This window comes from Synchiropus splendidus, chromosome 19 (genome assembly GCF_027744825.2).
Source record: "Synchiropus splendidus isolate RoL2022-P1 chromosome 19, RoL_Sspl_1.0, whole genome shotgun sequence".
NCBI classification, from domain to species: Eukaryota; Metazoa; Chordata; class Actinopteri; order Syngnathiformes; family Callionymidae; genus Synchiropus; species Synchiropus splendidus.
In genome coordinates this window covers 7,479,443-7,496,946 of record NC_071352.1, presented here as the reverse complement: position 1 = coordinate 7,496,946, position 17,504 = coordinate 7,479,443, and the positions used below count along the sequence as shown (strand labels likewise).

General features: G+C 42.0%; 1 protein-coding gene across 4 annotated transcripts in view; it reads right to left on the bottom strand.

Annotated features, from left to right (window-relative positions):
• cyth1a (cytohesin 1a) overlaps positions 1 to 17,122 on the bottom strand; it is a 33,476-nt gene extending 16,354 nt beyond the window's left edge. Inside the window, exon 1 of one of the 4 annotated variants that reach the window (XM_053851247.1) lies at positions 16,960 to 17,122. In XM_053851247.1, coding sequence (XP_053707222.1) covers positions 16,960 to 16,978 — 19 coding nt within the window. In that variant the 5' untranslated portion in view covers positions 16,979 to 17,122. Of the gene's footprint in view, positions 1 to 737; positions 1,292 to 5,096; positions 5,336 to 11,029; positions 11,478 to 16,959 lie in introns of those variants that run through there. The other 3 variants (XM_053851245.1, XM_053851246.1, XM_053851248.1) reach the window with 3 other exon arrangements.
• Between the last annotated feature and the right edge of the window lie 382 nt (positions 17,123 to 17,504).

Sequence of the window (17,504 nt, the reverse complement as noted above, 5' to 3'; positions counted from 1 at the left end):
CAAGGCGCTCCAAATGAAGAATCAATTGACCAAAGATAAAAACACTGAGATTCTCTAAAAAGCCCGAGCCACACTAAAATCTAAGAAGAAAAGGAAGGCGTTGAAGGTATTTGACCCAAAACGATGCACCTCTGACCTGCCAATTCAATGGCTCCACTGAGCGAAATAAATGTCGTGGATCAAAAACCTACAAACTGGTATGACCTGAAGGTGGGCGGGGGGTTGAACAGAGAGGAGAGGGAATCTTGTGTTTTGGCGAGAAGGTGTGGGACGGTGAGTGGCAGACGCACACAAGAGTCAGTGGGACGCTCACAGCTCTGCCATTGTGTCTGCCACTGGACGATAACCAGATTCTTTAATGAGGCCAGGGGAAGGATGACTACAGCAGTCCGAGCTTCAGATATCAATCCACGGTATGGATCGGTTTGTCTTGGGAGCCAGATAAGAAAAACAAATTGATCCTTCTTGAGACTGATTGAACGCAACCCTAAAAGCTCGGCTTAAACTGTAATGTGGTCAGATTATGAACTACTTTTACTCTTTCATGAAGAGGAAGACTTCAAGATTTCATCGCAGCACTTATTGATCTGTATACCGAGCTCCACCCTTATAATGTCTATCTGCGACTATCGAACGCATCAACAGATCTCTAGCCAAACCCCACACCCCAAAACAGCACAGGAATCAAGCAAAGCAGATCAACCAAACAAAGTTGAACTATTTATCTGGAGACAAACCTGAACTCCTCGTGTATCCTCTCCCTCGCTTTCAGTCCATCATTTGTCCTCCGGGGCAATAAAATAGAGTCTTCTCCAATAAGCTATGTGACCTGCTGGGGAGCCGCACATGTCAGGAACAAGCCGGCTCCTCCGGTCAGGGAGAGAGAGAGAGACGCCGGCGGATATTAGCTCCTTGTCTGCCCGCGACACACTGACAGTCCATTTGAGAAGGAGCCTTACTCACTGCCTCCCACCCCTCCTCCTGTCTCCAGCTCTCCTTCTGTTTTGACATCACTGGAGTGAATAAGAAGGCTCCACCCAGTGGCCACTCTAAAATCTGCCTCTTCATTGCACACAAGCACAAAAAAAAAACTCTGTCATCGTTTCCCAGAATCACAAGTCACTCTAGAGCAAATCTTCATTAAAAAAAAACATCCAAAATATTATTCTTAGAGTAGTAGATATTAATCACTGGCACAATATTGGCTCTGTAATTATGACATTAAAATATTAAATAAAAAGCTGTCTGTTCGCATTAAACATATGTCCTTGCAACATGGATAGCAGATAGCAGTCCAAGTTAAAACTGTTCATTATCTTCCAGACATGACCACATATTAAGTTGTTAAAGTATGAGAAACACATGGGCGAAAACACGGCATGATGATGCTTATCATCCCTTCACTTTTCCTGACTAAGTCATAAGACTCTAGGGTTGTGGCCAAACCCTCATGAATTTCCTTAAACAACCAATGAAGAGTCCCTGAAGTGCAAGTGGCATATTTGCAGCATGAGTGGCCTCCAGACTAGAGCAGATGTCAATGACTTCCTCGTGTCTGCACATGGAGCGATCTGCCGAGATAACTTGACGTCAGCCGAACAAGGATATGAGGGTGTGAGGCATATACTTACAGTGAAAGGGCTTAAACTTCTAGCGAAATGACTTAACAGGAATGGACAATAACTACAACTGCTAAAGGAGAGGAAACCTGTGTCCCATTTGCCTCGGAAGTTGGAGGTAGGAATGATGTCACCGCTGAGTTCCAGTTACCAAAGTAACAAAGGAAAACAAGATGGGGACATCCACAAAAGCTATTCTCACTCTTGCCTTTTCTCCTGCTTTTTTGTTTTGTTAGAAATCCTAGTGGATGAAGATGGAAACTCAAAAAGCACAGTAAGTGTTCAGTACAGCAGAGTCTCTACTTCTTGCTTACGTGGAAGCCATCTTGAATTGTCCACACAGGGGTGGCGATGCTTCTCTGAAATATGACCTTGTGGGTGCGTTCCCGTCAAAACTTTCAGCTCATAACTCCCATTACTTTCTCAAGGGACACATCCAAATAGTAACAGTACTTCGACTTATTTGCCGATTGCAATACTTTGGTATCACATGAAGTATTTGCCAAACCTTTGTTTACATATATCAATAGTGCTTTTGTCTACCTCTTTTTTTGTCCTCTTGGAATCAGCCTATATCCAGACAAAGTGCCCAGGAAACTATTGAAATCTTTTGTTCATGATCCAAAGCTTGGTGAGACTAGGTATATAGATGAATGTAAAATTTGGGAGCTCTGTCTCTGTAGCTCAGCTGCTTGAGACGGAAATTCGCTTGCTGAGAGAAGATCGTCCATATTTTATTTTTCCAAGCGTGTGAGTTGCTGCGAGGGAATCCTGGGGGCAGAGGATGAGCCTGAGGTGAAGAAATGTACGCCGAGATCCAGACAGCTTTAGTGTGAGGCAAACATACAGACGACTTGTCAGGATAAACATCCTGCAGCTGCACACACCGATAGATGCCCTTCCACATAGCAGAGATTCTTAAAATAATCACCATTAACGCTTTTATAAAGGCCAACGCAATGTTTTTCCTAAAAAGCGGAAGCGCTATTTTGGCCCACAATGCACCCCTTTGTCCTCTCATAGCATCGGCTTTGATTCTTATCATGGATGTGCTTTTATCAACATCCTCTTTGCCACTGAAATGCTCATCCAAAACATACAGGGGGCGTCTGATGTAATGTATGAGACAATTTTTTTTTGGTAAATGTTTTGTGTGTGGGATGCCACTTCCTGTACATCTATAAAGTTCGACTTCCTGTCAGAAAGCTTTTCTCAGACTTCAGCGGGAGTGAGACCACAGCAGACCACGCCCATCCTGTGGGAACAGAAATGAAAACCCAAATCTCTGGGCATTCTTCAGCTGAACGGTGTCCTCCAGCTCTGATAGAACCAGGGGTCACAGCTTCAACAAAGCAGCTATACAACCTTGTGTGGCAGGTCGAAATTGTCCAGACCTTTCTCGGTTTCTGTGGCGCCGGATCACTGCCATTGTTCCACGCATTGTTCACATTTCACCAAAAGGATATCTTGAACAAACCTACATCTTATTTAAGCTAGGAAAAGGCTGCATTTCTAATCCACCGCTCCAGAAGTCAGAACAGCCCGCAGCAATAACGTCGGGAGAACACAGACGTCACCAGACTGAAACCACCTGCATCGGCGTCAGCTTGGCACGAGAATCAGATAAACAGTTCTGCTGCAGTAGTCAAGCCTGACACACACCATTTAAAAATACTCGATAATATGGAGGTCTGCTTCTGCGATCTGATTAGAATGATGGGAAAAATGCGAGTTCAGAAAAAACATAAATAGAACATCAGTAAAGTCGATGATGAAAGCAAAATGTATATATCAAAAACTCAACGTCACTATAATAATGGTTAAAAGAAAAAAACAGTGACCAGGCTATGGACCTGACTCGCAGGTAAGGCACCAGATGAGATCCACATCCACACATCTAGTCATCAAGGGCACCATACAGTTGTGCTTGGAGTCACCAACAAGGAGTTGTCCTAGACAGTAAACACCAGCTTTGTTTGTTCTACACAAGTAACCAGAGCAGTAGCCTCAGCTTGTGTGACTCAAGTTGACTTGAATTCATAGGGTTACATAAGAAGACTAAACAGCCTCGTCTGGCAAGTGACCAATGACATAACTATGAAGATGTCTGAGCTGAACCCTAGGTGTGCACCGTGGCCTCCACCCAGCTTGACTTGTCCTTCAGAGTTGAGGATTCAAACTCAACAACAGAGCTACATTACTACTGCCAATGCTGCTAAAACAATAGTGTCAGTAATAATAATATTATTATTAATAATATGAATAATAATGAGTCACTTATAAGACAGTTGACCATGACACGGTCGCCAACGCCCAGAAAATTGTTTTCGTGTCTCACGGCTACTCACCAAAGTGAGTTACTCAAAACAAGGACTCCGCCTAAAGCATGTCCGTCAGGTTGCGACTGCAAGTATCCTAACATCAACACCAGCCTGAGTGGACCGGAGCGCTAATGCAAATCACGCTAAAAATGTGATTATCGCATGAAAATGACCATTAGAAAACCTCCGGGGCATTAGTAGTGCCCATTAGACCTCTCAATGCCGCTCTTTAGAGAACCATTACCATGACTCCATCTACACTCGGGCCACACGCATCAAACTGGCAGGGAAAAATAGAATCTCCGAGAAAGCACTTCTACTGAGAGTGAAAACAAAGCAGCCGTGTGCCAGACTCCTAAAACACAACCAGAACAAAGAAGTGGCGGCCTGAAAAAAACGGATCAGTCACTGAGACGTTCACTGTTCTTTAATAAGATTAGCAGTGACGCACTGCCAATTAATGCTGCCAGGCGAACGAACAAAGAGCCTCAAACTAGCAACCGAACCAATGGAACTAAAAGTCTGTGGTGGTGAAACAATGCACTCAGCAACAAGTGTTACTCTCTTGCTGACAGTGTAGGAGTGTGTTCTTCCACCTGTTGATGCCTCAGCACGTTCCCAAAACAGTCTAAAACATAACAACAAGCACGGAAGCTGTGAAAAGAAATATCAACGTAGATGTACAGGAATAAAAAAATACAACTATAAAAATAGCAAAAAAAAAAAAACATTGCACGCGTTTCCTCTAAATACTCCAGTTTCCTCCCACAGTTCAAACGTATGCAAACTTTAAATAAAGCTCTATATTCTCTGTAGATATGGACGTGAGTGGTCGTGCGTGGGGTCAGGTGGCCTGTCCAGCGAGCCCTCCGCCTCTCACCCTGTGTTGCTGGGACAGTCCCCCCGATTATAATCGTAGAAAATGAGTGAATGAAAATGTATTTATTATGAATATCTTTGTTTTAGGCTTGCTGTTTGTACACATTAAACTCAATACAGCGCTATTTTTAAAAACAGTAAAGATTAAAACGTAAATTAAAAGCTATGCTAATTTTAAAACCATCTATTTTTAATTTAAAAAGACATATTTATAATTTATATTAAAGAGATTTCCAAAAGAAAGAGCATGGTCAGTAAAAGTATTTCCTGAACTCACCGACGCCGTCTTCTGATTTTAACACCATGGTGACCAAGTAAGTTTCCGCAGATTTGTTCTTGCTGTCAAAGTTGAACCAAAAGCGACCCTCGATATTAGTCTTGATTTCTTGCGTCAAATTCGTAGTAGTTTCGTCAGTAACCGAACGAAAGTGTCTGAAACCCAAAGGAGTGGTTGGATACGACGACGCACGGACTTTAACCAAGTCTTTCCTGCCAGACTGTTGTTGTCAAAGGAGGGGGAGGAGGAGACTCAACTTCTGGTTTGTGGTTTCAAAATAAAATCTTACCAAACTTATTGAACAGTTCATTTTAAATATCAAAATATTCTCTCTCCGTCTATATATATATATATATATATATATATATATATATATATATATATATATATATATATTGTTATTGTTATTGTTAGTAGTAGTTCCTACTGTAGAAGAGCAGGGGGAGGAGGGGAAGAGGAAAAGAAACTCATCAAAAAACAATAAAATGAATGAAATGGAAATGATGTCAATATTAAAAAAAATAAATACATTAAAGTGTTGATCAATATGGTGGACTTAATAATTTAAGGGCAAAAAAAGTAAATACTAACATATTCTGTGTGTAACGAGGCAAAAAATAATGGTGGCGTTCTATCTAAATAGCTGAACATACTACACGTAATATAATGGCTTATTTTTTTAATCATTTAATCCCTTTCTCTTGTTAAAATTGCTCTGTTCAACTTGCGGAGGCTCTCTCCGCTCTTATTGTGAAGGGACCAATCTCTCCCTTCCCGTTCTAGCTCAGTGACTTGATTAACGACATCCAAAGGTGCAGCAAATGGTGACGCGTTTACCACCCTCTCGCCTCGAGCGCCGCTCACACACCCACGCTCTGTTACACACACACACAAGTTGGGGGAAGTGAGTGCGACGTCGCTTCAGTGACACAGAAGTAGCGATGGGCCTTTTTATTGCTGCGATGCTGGCGCACTTTTGGCGCAGCCAGATCAGCGCGCGTTTCACCTGCAGCAGTGCCTGAACAGGAAGAAGTCAAAACAAAGGGCAGACTTGCTGCAAGTGAATGCATCTACATGCATGGCTTGTCTCTGCCTGTAGAAAGATATGAGGGAGGAATGTGAGCTGGAGAGGCCGGGCAGGTGTGAGGGGGGAAACAGCTGAAGCATTTCAATACTACTTTGCTTAAAAACTGTCTCACAGGAGACAAGAAACTGGAGCATATTTCATGGCTGAGAGGAATGATCATCATGGTGTCTGAGTGGGGGCACTTCATTTGAAGAGCTCATGCTGAGGCCCATGAATGCCTCAGCTGTGTTACCCGAGCCGGCTCACTGACAATGTAGTCTGTGTGAAGTCAACTTCGTTCACATAAAGGTCCAATTCATTGTTCCGGGTTCATCCGTTCCCTGGAGCTCTGCTGCCAATGGGAGATAAAACCCAGGACAAATGCGTGCCAGCAGCAGCAGCGTGACCTTTAGAAGAATTAAAAGAGATGGTCATGTTGATCAACGTCATCATGCCGATAAAACTGAATCACAATGAGGCTGAAGTGACACACAAACAAGCGGCTCCTACTTTAAAAACAGCAGCCCTTCAAACTAAACTATTCAAAGACCCAGAAGAAGAACTGAAGTGCTAGAAGACTAACAACAGCCTTAAAAGTAGTTGGCGATGAAGTACTCACCAATCATTTTGAAGGATTTTTTGCACGAGAAAAAAGCGAGTGTTGGATGCATTTGATGATGAAGTGCCTAGTTTAGTGAATAATACATTTAAAGTATGAATAAATAAGGGCGCATCTTTTGATATGATTGACGTCTTCACATGACATTACTGGGAAGCTTCAGCGAACGAGTGCCGATAGAGACCTCTGCTGACGGCGCGCAGTATTACAGTTAAAAACTATTTCGAGCCTATTTATTCTTGATTTATTTTGTTTTCTATTTAAATGAAAAACGATGTTGCTTATAATTGTTTACTGCCTCAAGTACAGTCATTGAATATTTGAAGAGAAACCTTTCCTGTGGACTGTTCTTTATTAGCATTGTTTATTTATTGTTTGTCATTGTAACCACTTCAATGTGCCATTTAATATTGTTTTTCCATTTCACTTTATTATAGGAGTATTATGTAACTACATGGAGAGGAAAAACAGCAATGCATTTGACATGAGGAAGGCTTCAAACGACACAGAAAAGATGAGCAAAACAAAACAATTCCGACAGACTAATATTACTAAACGTCTTGGTCCACCACATCAAAACGCACGTCATCACCACTGAAGAGAACCGATTGTGAAACTGTTGGGAAAGGTCATTGCGACAAACATACCAGTCATTCCTTTGCAAGTACTCTGATTTAATTCTAACCTCTAATTCATTCTGTGCACGGCATGTAAATAAGGGAGGATTAAAAAAAAACAAAAAAAACTCAGTGAATAATGTAGACGTAAAAAGGCTCTGTATCTTCTGCTGGTTCGCCGCCCACATTCAACTCCTCTTTGCTAATGTTTAGTCATCCAAACGTGACTGAAATGAAAGCAGTATCTGTCTGACTGCAGTCAACAATTTAGACTCCAGATTTATTTTGCTTACGGAACTATTATTCACACCTCTCTGGGTTGTTCGGACCATCAGCCACCAGTGCAGCAACATTGTGCGACTTCACAACAGCTGATGTTGCACATTCTCAAGCTGACTCATGTTGTGTGTTCCCAAATGATGTCCACAGCTGCCATGTGAGACTGGGGCAGCTCTATTCCACCCGTCTCATCGCACACAGCGCTACTCCATCATGTCAGCGAACCCAGCTCTGACATCCTCTTTCTCACACTCACAGCATAGCACACAAGTCATTCATGTCAGCACATGGGGTTTAAAAGCCTCACGTAGAGGCCCAAAAAACAAGAGTCAGAACCCAAGCGATAAGAATTACACTTCACTGTCTAGCTATCTTTACTTTATGATCTGCTATTACTGGTGATGAAGTGAGTCAAACGTGACTCACTTGTGTGATTCATCCAGACTCTGCCCACTGCAAACGTGTGGAGAATTCGACTGCAACTCTGAAACAAAGCTAAACTGTTGCTTCACTTCGGTCAAGTCCTTTTAAACCAGAGTGATGAAGAAAAATGGGTAATGTTGCGCAGCCTCTTCACTTTGGAGCTTTACAGGCATGAAGAAATCATGAGACGACACTGAGCACATGGTAGAGTGATTGACCCAGAAGGCAGTTTGGAAAAAAAGAGGGTGTGTTATGTAACATACAATGAAATATTAACAAGGATCTTATGGTCCATAACTGCTGAATAAATAGGGCTGGTTTGATGATTCCTTCTAATGATCCCTGCTACCTCTAGTGTTTATTTTAAGTGACCTACTTTGGTTGGAATATTTATGAATTTATCTAGATCACTGGCCTACTGGGATAACAAGCAAATATTTAGTACACCAACTTGTACAAGCTCAAGTTGCAGGAAGAAGACTATGTGAAGAGCGGTCTGCATACTGGAGGCTATTGATAGGAGCAGCTGATACCGTGTCTCTGCCAAATCAAACGTGTCACTCGGTTGTTGTATGGTTTTCGGCTGAAATTCTAAAGTCAATCGAGTCTAAAGTGAGGTTTGTGCTCGCCAAGTCATTTTATGCAGCCACAAGAGCGATAAATACAAACCAATTTACTCAAAACACCAAAAAATATTTGGTGTTTGGTGTTTTTTTTTTTTTTTTTATTGGAATCAATTTCCTTAGGTTATTGCTTAGTTTCTAATTATTTTATTGAACCTATGAATGATTTGCAGTTCTATTTTTCATGTTAATAAAATGTTCATTTTTAAGTCCCTATCGGAATAAAATCGTGCTGTGGTGACGCCTGGAGGGAGAAGCCAGAAGAGAAAGAAGAAGGTGGAGGAGAAGAAGGAGGAGGAGAAGGAGAAGGAGGAGGAGGGCAAGGAGGAGAAGAAGATGTTGAGGTTGGAACTGCCAGGCACAAGGTGGAGAGGAAGGCCAAAGAGGAGATTTATGGAGGTGGTGAAGGAGGACATGAGGTTTGTAGGTTTGAGAGAAGAGGAAGCAGAGGACAGGGTGAGATGGAGGAAGATGATCCGCTGTGGCCATGGAGAAGGAGGAGGAGAAGAAGAAGGAGGAGAAAGAGGAGAAAGAGGAGAAGAAGATGTTGAGGTTGGAACTGCCAGGCAGAAGGTGGAGAGGAAGTCCAAAGAGGAGATTGATGGAGGTGGTGAAGGAGGACATGAGAGTTTGAGAGAAGAGGAAGCAGAGGACAGGGTGAGATGGAGGTAGATGACCCACTGTGGTGACGCCTGGAGGGAGAAGCCAGAAGAGAAAGAAGAAGGTGGAGGAGGAGGAGGAGGGCAAGGTGGAGAAGAAGATGTTGAGGTTGGAAGTGCCAGGCAGAAGGTGGAGAGGAAGGCCAAAGAGGAGATTGATGGAGGTGGTGAAGGAGGACATGAGGTTTGTAGGTTTGAGAGAAGAGGAAGGAGAGGACAGGGTGAGATGGAGGAAGATGATCCACTGTGGCCACCCCTGGAGGGAGTAGCCCAAAGGAAAAGAAGAAGAAAGGACCCACTTCTGTAAATCCTAATACTGACTTTCTGCCACATGATGATGCGTTCACTGACCACCTTGGTAGGTGTGAACAAAAGTAAATGGCTGTGATAAGCCTTTATCTTTAATTTAAAAAAGTGATTTCCGCACTGCTCATTGATATCGGCAGAGCACCAGAGGCCAGTCGCTGAGGGACTGAGAAATAAGTGATAAAATCACGCGTCATCAGTGCAATACTGCCCACTTCCCCTTTCTCAAAACCCCAAAATGAACCAACGTCTCCTTTCACACGCACGCCCTGCTGCTGATTCTGAAGTTTCGAGTGATGACCGAGACAGCAGCGCTTCCTCTTGGTGCCAAACAGCTGATTCGCCGGGGCAGCAGGCAACACTGTCAACACTGTCGGTCAGAATAATTTGCACATGCTCCCACAGGAACCTTGAACACATCGCTCAGGCCAATGCAATGTTCTCACAGTGTGCGTGGCGTCCTAAGGAACCTGAAGGCCAAGGTGAACTACCTCCACAGGAGGCTGGAGCAACGGTGGACGTGCTGAGGAGCCAAAGGGAACGTTTAAAGTGGTGGATCCATGTGCGCCTCAGATTAGACCTCTTAAGTCAGTAATAACATTAGCCCTCTCTGTCTCTGTGTGCACACATGCAGGAGTTAACACCAATGATTTTCATTCCGTGGACGGCGTTTTTTTAGACAAAAATATTTCTTCTTCAAACCAGCACCGGTACAAACACACTTCCTTGGAAACACCACCTGACTCATGACACAGACAATCAACACCGACAACACATCCTGAGCGAGTATAAACAGGAAGCCAATGACGTACACCGTAACAGTATTTTAGAAATCATTTTTAAGCTTCAAGAGCGTTTTTATTAGACTGTTGCGGAGGATTAGCCGCAAGCTAAACAACACAAGGTGAAGCTTGTCAACAAACGTCCCTCACTGTTGGGATTACTTGTTTGAATGGCAGATGGCAGTTTAAATGTAAAAACAAGGGCAATGTGAGGGGAGAACAGAGGCACAGGGGCTAAACACGTCCCTTGGACTGTATTTATGGTCGCGGAAGTTTATAGTTTATCAGTATATTTATTATCAAAAAAATGTAAAGCAATGTAATGGTACTTCATTGAATTTAATAATCATTCATGTTATATTTAAAATCTATTGAGTAATCACACATATTTCTATTTTTATATTAACAAAAAAATATTTTTTTTTTCACGTTTAATTGCCAAATTTAAAAGTTATAATTTACCTATTTTGACCATCTTTTTTAAAAGTACGATATGACACTGTTTATCAGACAGAGTTGTAAGAACTACAAACTACAACAACAAACTAATAGGTTTTACCTGGAGCCTGCTGGACAGCCTTTACAGCTGGACACAAGAAGGTCTGCAGACTGGACACGCACAGTTCGCTCACTGTCCCCATTCCTGTACGTCCAAGAGAGGCCACCCTCGAATTTATATTCAGGAAAAGGGAAGTTGTAGAGGCCCAGGTTTCCCCTCAAAGCTGTCAGGGCTTCCAGGGGTTAATAGAAGGAATCCAACAGAGAGGTCCTGCTCAGTCTGTGTCACCTCAGCTAATCCCAGCTTGGACTGACTCTCAGGTCCAATCCTTTTTCTTTGCTACTTCATCCTCGACAACAGCGCTCCGGTCATGGCGCTCAAGCCACTTCTGTTTTATCTCTTCCCCTTTTTCTTTCGCGATGGTGTTGTCAGCCACCTCCTCTGCTCTTTCTCTCTCCCTCTCTTCTTGGCACTAACTCTCCCTTTCACACTCTGGTGCTGCTTTAATCCGAGGAGATATTCTCGGACCTAGCACGCGCACAGAGAGTCTGTCTGATGAGAGAAGTTTTTTCTTTTTATAAAGCCTCCCCTCCAGTCTGGGTTTGTGACTTACACCCTTTCAGCATTAAAACCAAGATGGTTGCCAGGCAACAGGTTGGGAGTTACCATCATCCTCCGGGAAAATCTTTAAATTCAGATTCAGATAACTTCTTTATCTCAAATGGACACTCCAGCCGACAGCTCAGGGACACACAACAAATCCACAGATGAAAAGCAAGATAAACATGTGAACACACGAGTTAACGTTTTGATATCCGATCACTTGCAGAGGTGGTCTAGATTGAGGCGGATGTGGCGATGCGTCTCATAAAACATTGTGTCGCCTCTGCAACACACAAATCTAGAAGTCATGACAGACCCAGAGAGGCAATCTGGGAATACATGCCAAAACTACAATAATGAGTCAGCTATACATATATCTACTAAAAGCCTAGTAAAACCCCAGGTGAAGAGTTTTGGTCCCACATTAACTCCTAAATATATATAACCAACAATGCTATAGGTAGCATTAGCGTATCGCAATCACTTGAATTTTTAAATAATTGAAAAAATATATTTTTTAAATTTTCAGATTAACTGATGAATATATTAATAATAATAATTGAAATGGCTTTTAATTTATTTATATATATATTTAGATTACATATTTATAAAGATTTTTAGTGGTGTGTGAAATACAGCGGTACCTCGGTTCTCGACCACAATCCGTTCCAGATGGCCGTTCGAGAAGCGATTTGTTCGAAATCTGAATTGATTTTCCCATTACAATGAATGGAAAAAGAAATAATGCGTTCCAAGCCTTAAAATAGTCTTTTGTAGGAGTGAATGTAGAGTGTCTGCTGCAGGTGCGCTGTTCCTCTATGTGTGTGGCCGCTGCATGTGGGAGGGGTTGCCGAGTGAGTGACGTCTCTCCAGAAGTGAAGAGGTGCCCGGTGCGTGTCCAGCTCTGAATGTGCGCTTCTGTGCAAGTCACGCTCTGTCCCAGACTCGCCTCATCCCTGTCCCAGCTCCAGCCCACAACAGGACATCAAACCCTGGAGTGAGCGCTCCAGCCTCGGAGGTGTGGAGAGCAAGCATCTGTGACACTCTACCACGGTCCAGTGCGGAGACAGGAAAGGTTTTAGACCTCAATATGAAGAAAAAACAGTCAGTAAATGTAGCTAACGGGATACGTCTGCATACATAGGCTGCGTTATACACAACAACAAAGCGCGTCGTGGATCAGCTGATCGGTCCGCGCACGCTTTTTTCGAAATCCAAAGCAAAAAAATCTCGACATTCTTGTTCGAACTCCAATTTGTTCGAAGTCTGGGACGTTCGAAAACCGAGGTACCACTGTACTTGATATTTGTGGTATATTTATTTATTTTTCACACACATTTATTAATTTAAAGGAAGGGTATAATCCATTTTAATGAATGCACTAATGCAATGAATTACACATCTTATATTTAAAATCTATTGACTAATCACACTCGTTTCCATTTACCAAAACTACAATTGTGAGTCTGCTAAACACAGATCTACAAATAATTCTACTACAACCCCAGGTAACCCCAAAGGTGACCCCAGTTCTAGACATGAAGGGAAAGTGTTTTGGTCGTGGTCATTAGTCCCGATAAATATATATGAACAACGATGCTACATGTAGCATTAGCATGTGCCCATTTTATCCTCTATATTATCCATTATAGACTCTTTGTGAAAAATAACTATAGGCTCAGGCTTCATTTGTCACAAAAATGTAAACGGAGATGGAAAGGAAAATCAATCTTCCCACGAGGGCCACATGAAGAAGTGAGACTCTTGAGGAGAGCCCAGCAACACACGCTAATTGTTTCCTCGAGTTTATTATTTACTTATTATCAGCCATGGCACCTTTATTGTCTGCTGACCTCATTCTCACTCCTTAATAATTTAACCTCAAAATAAAACTGTCAGAACACAGTCTGTGACTTAGCAAGCTACCTTGACAATCGGTTCGCCTCATTGTTCGTCGTATGAGAGAAGTGCAGATACACAGCACCACTCATTGGTCTGGCATGTGAACTACATCGGCTTCAAGTCATCGCTCACCACCTTTTCGGCATTATATTTATGTAAGGTATTTTTTTAAATGGACTGTTGTGATGCCATGATACAAAACAGAACTGTTATTCAAATTTTGTAAATTAGCCAAGCTGAATATTATGAATTCTGAAGCAAAAAACAGTTACAATGTCGTTCTAAAAATGTGTTTTAAAATGTGAAAATGACAACAAAACAACCAAAGGGAGAAGACAAACAGCCCACTTGTACATGTTAGTTACGTCATCTCTATTTCAACTTCTGAGGGTGTTGGACAGGAGTGACGTCACCATCGCTTCAGGCCATTCCCCACATCCATCTGACTCACAACTCACCTCCCCACTCATGCTCAAAGTGATGATCTTTGGTACCTCACAACCAGACAGCAGGCAGAGCCACGTTAAATCAATAAAAATGTGCCTTCATAGTTCATCACTTGAGGGGTCAAGTGTTCAACAACGTCCCATTCATGAACTGCAGAGTCAGTCCTGTCCTCTTTAAAATGCTGCAGCTGCATATCGCCTCCACCCTGTCAGAGGAGCGACCACGTGGGCACGGTGAAGTCAGCACTTCTCTGTAATGGATCTGTAGTCCTGGGCGGCAACGTTGACTTCAGCAACACAAAATGATTTTGTGACGCATCAAAGCGAGTGAAAAAAATAGCAACGAATTATGACAACAACAGCAGCAGTGTGGTTTCACTTCTTCTTGCACCACACAGTCACTCGAGGTGAGCTGGAAACAAATGACCTCACCCCACAAACTCATGAAGCTCAAAAGTTACCAAATAATTCAGAATTCAAAAGAAATCTGTCCTTAGTTCTTTTTAAAAAGACTCAATTTAGCCTCTTCACTGTGTAAGATGATGCACAGACGCCCCCTAATGGACAAGCATAGCAACAACAACAGTCTGATGCACTGCTCAACAGCACCTTGGTAATGAGATGTGCGTATCTATTTTGAAAACAGGTCTGGCTGTGATGACTAGACACAAACATAAAAGTGTATGTTTGACTGACAGCATGTGATGTCAACTGTCACAGCATGTCATGTGACAGCACAGTGACACAAACTCCTACCAGCCATAACATACTGTATCCCATTCACTGGCAAAACGACCAAGGAACTGCGAAACCTCCAGTTTCTATTCTCATCAAAACTCTCCAGAGATTTGCTGTCACTTGCTTTAAAAATAACACACAAGAACACATTTCCACGGCGCAGGTCAAAACTAGATGAACGTAACCCAAAAAAATCTGCCAGCATTTGACGCACCGCTCCTATAAATAGCACGCGGTTTCCTTTATTTGCACGTTTTAGTATGCAAAGCGAAAGCCGAGCTTCACAGACAGCTGCAGGTGGATGGTGAAAAGAGTGCAGAAGAAACGGAAGTCAGTCTGATGTCCTGCTGCTGGGTTTCAAAGTGAATCCCAGGAGGGACGCATTAAAGCACCTTCACGCGTTACGACCCACATTCTCACACTGTAACACTTTTAACTCCATTATTTGGGTCTAAATGTGTCTTCCGTTTGTACTGTGTACAAGCCGCTGCGGTGGAGTCGAGCATCAGCACCTCTTCTGTCAGTGATCTCACGGATGGTTACGTAATTGACAGCTGAGCGGGAAGTTAGCACAAGACTGTTTTGTTGGGACAGAGAGGCGCTCATTGGTAAAAATTTAAACCCCTTCAACAAATAAATTTTCTGATTTATTTTATGTTTATGTTTGTTTTCATACAAGTTTTGAGCTTTTTCAGAACTGGCACGATGACGCTCCCTTGGTAAGGGTGTGGAGCTCTGTCATCTGAGACTCGGAGTAGAGCCACAAAACCGCACACCCCCTTTTTCACCCCATTTATGAGGTTCTTTTTGCCTAAAAATGGCGTTCCTCTTAACATCCCTTTGGTGTAACGAGAACCACAAACTACTTCCTGAAGGCGATAGAACATGAGTAGGCAATGCAATTCCCAAAGATTCCAAAAACATTATTTTATTTTCTAAAACAAGAGTGGGATACAAGAAGCAGAATCTTGACCCTTTAATTTTGTGAACTAAATATTTTTAAACAATGGAAAGTGCAAGTATGTCATGGAATTACATGTTTGAAATATTTGATGATATAATATTTCATTAAAAAATTAAAATTATAGGTTAACGGTAAAATTAAATTAAAGGTCAATTATTAAAGGTTCTGGAAGATCTTTTCAAGTGGAGAATATCTTGGCAACAGTTAAATATGATTTTAAAAGGTGCTTTATTAGTATAAGTATTTTCTTCATACTGTTAATTCATTTTTTTAACATTTTTATTTATTTATTTTGAGGGACAAAAATATTGTTAAATGAACGTTACTCATTAAAAGAACTGAATCCTGGAGGATAAAAGATAGACACAAAGAACTGATGGATATGAATAGAAAATTTGAATTCAAATTGTAGTTGCACTTTTCTCTGACCCTAAGAGGGCCATGAAAACAGACAGTAGGCCACATGTGGCCCACAACTCACAGTTTGCCCACCTGTGCAGTACAATAGCCCAGCTAGCCATAATGTTACTTATATTGGACAACTTCACTTTGTATACATCCACAATTATGATTTTCCACATGCTCTATTGAAATTGAGCGACACAATTTTCCGACCAAAAACGTAATATTTTCGCTCAAATTTGTTTCTTTTACTTTCGACTGCTTGATCCGACATAACAGCTATGAATGGTTTGTAAGGCATTATAGTTTTCTTCTGCCCATGTAATTCAATCCACCTGGTTCTATAGCAGTTTCTGCCCCAAAAATAAACTTCTGAAATCCGGGTTTGCGAATAAAACTTAAGAATATTCGTTTGTTGTTGCTTACCCGGACTTGCATTCAGGTCTGTTATTATTATGTAACGCAGAGGCGCAAATGAGATGCTAAAAAAAAAAAACATAAAATGATTCATAAACATCATTCAACGTCTAAAGAAGAAAAGTGACCCCCATTTTCACACCGCAACCATCAAGGAGGAGCCAAAAACACAGTTGATATTTTGATCCACGCTCTCCTCTGCAGTCTGTCAACAGAGATTGAAAGAGTGAAATGTAATGAGGCCATTGCTGAAGCTTCTATTCTAAGATGCATTAAGCCCCCTGAGAACTAAACTACTGAATTATTGACGTCTCTATCACGGCGATGAGGTCCAGTGCTTGTGTGGTGAACTTTTCAGTTAAAGGTGATGATGAAAAACGCTGCATTCGGTTTACATTCTCGGCGCATTCAGCGGGTGAATTATGCGAGACGTTACTGACGAGTATGGAGCTTGGAAGACGCCGGGGGGAGTGTTGACAGGTTCATGCAGCAGAATGAGCGTGTTCGCCAGGACTCACCGTAAAGCTGCCTCTCCATCCTGGTGCCGGTCCTGACAAGCGTCACTCTCCAGGGTAACGTCTCCGTCGCCTCCGGCTGCTTCCTCTTTTCCTTCTTCAGTGTGGAATTCCGGACTTGTTGTTGCAAACACTAACTAACGTGTTTCTGTTGCTAATGTCGCCCGGCGGCGGAAACACCGGTGAGACCGCGGAGCCCGCCCACGCTGAGTGACGTCACGTTCTAACTTTATTGCGTTGACAACGGTTAAATGAGATTTGAAAAAATAATACATCTTAAAAAAGAGAGATTTAATCGCGTATATTTAAATACAAAATACGTATTATGTTTATCAATTTATATTATTCATATGTGTTGAACTAACATACATTTGCTTCAAGATTTAAAAGGATAAATATTTACAAAACGTAGCTTAATTTTCATTAAAAATGGAAAATAACATTTGACAGTTTTCCAGGTCAGTAGTTTTAACAAACTTAACACAATACATTGGTGTATTTGCATTATAAATAACTTGAATAACTTAATGACTGAAAACAGGGTTTTG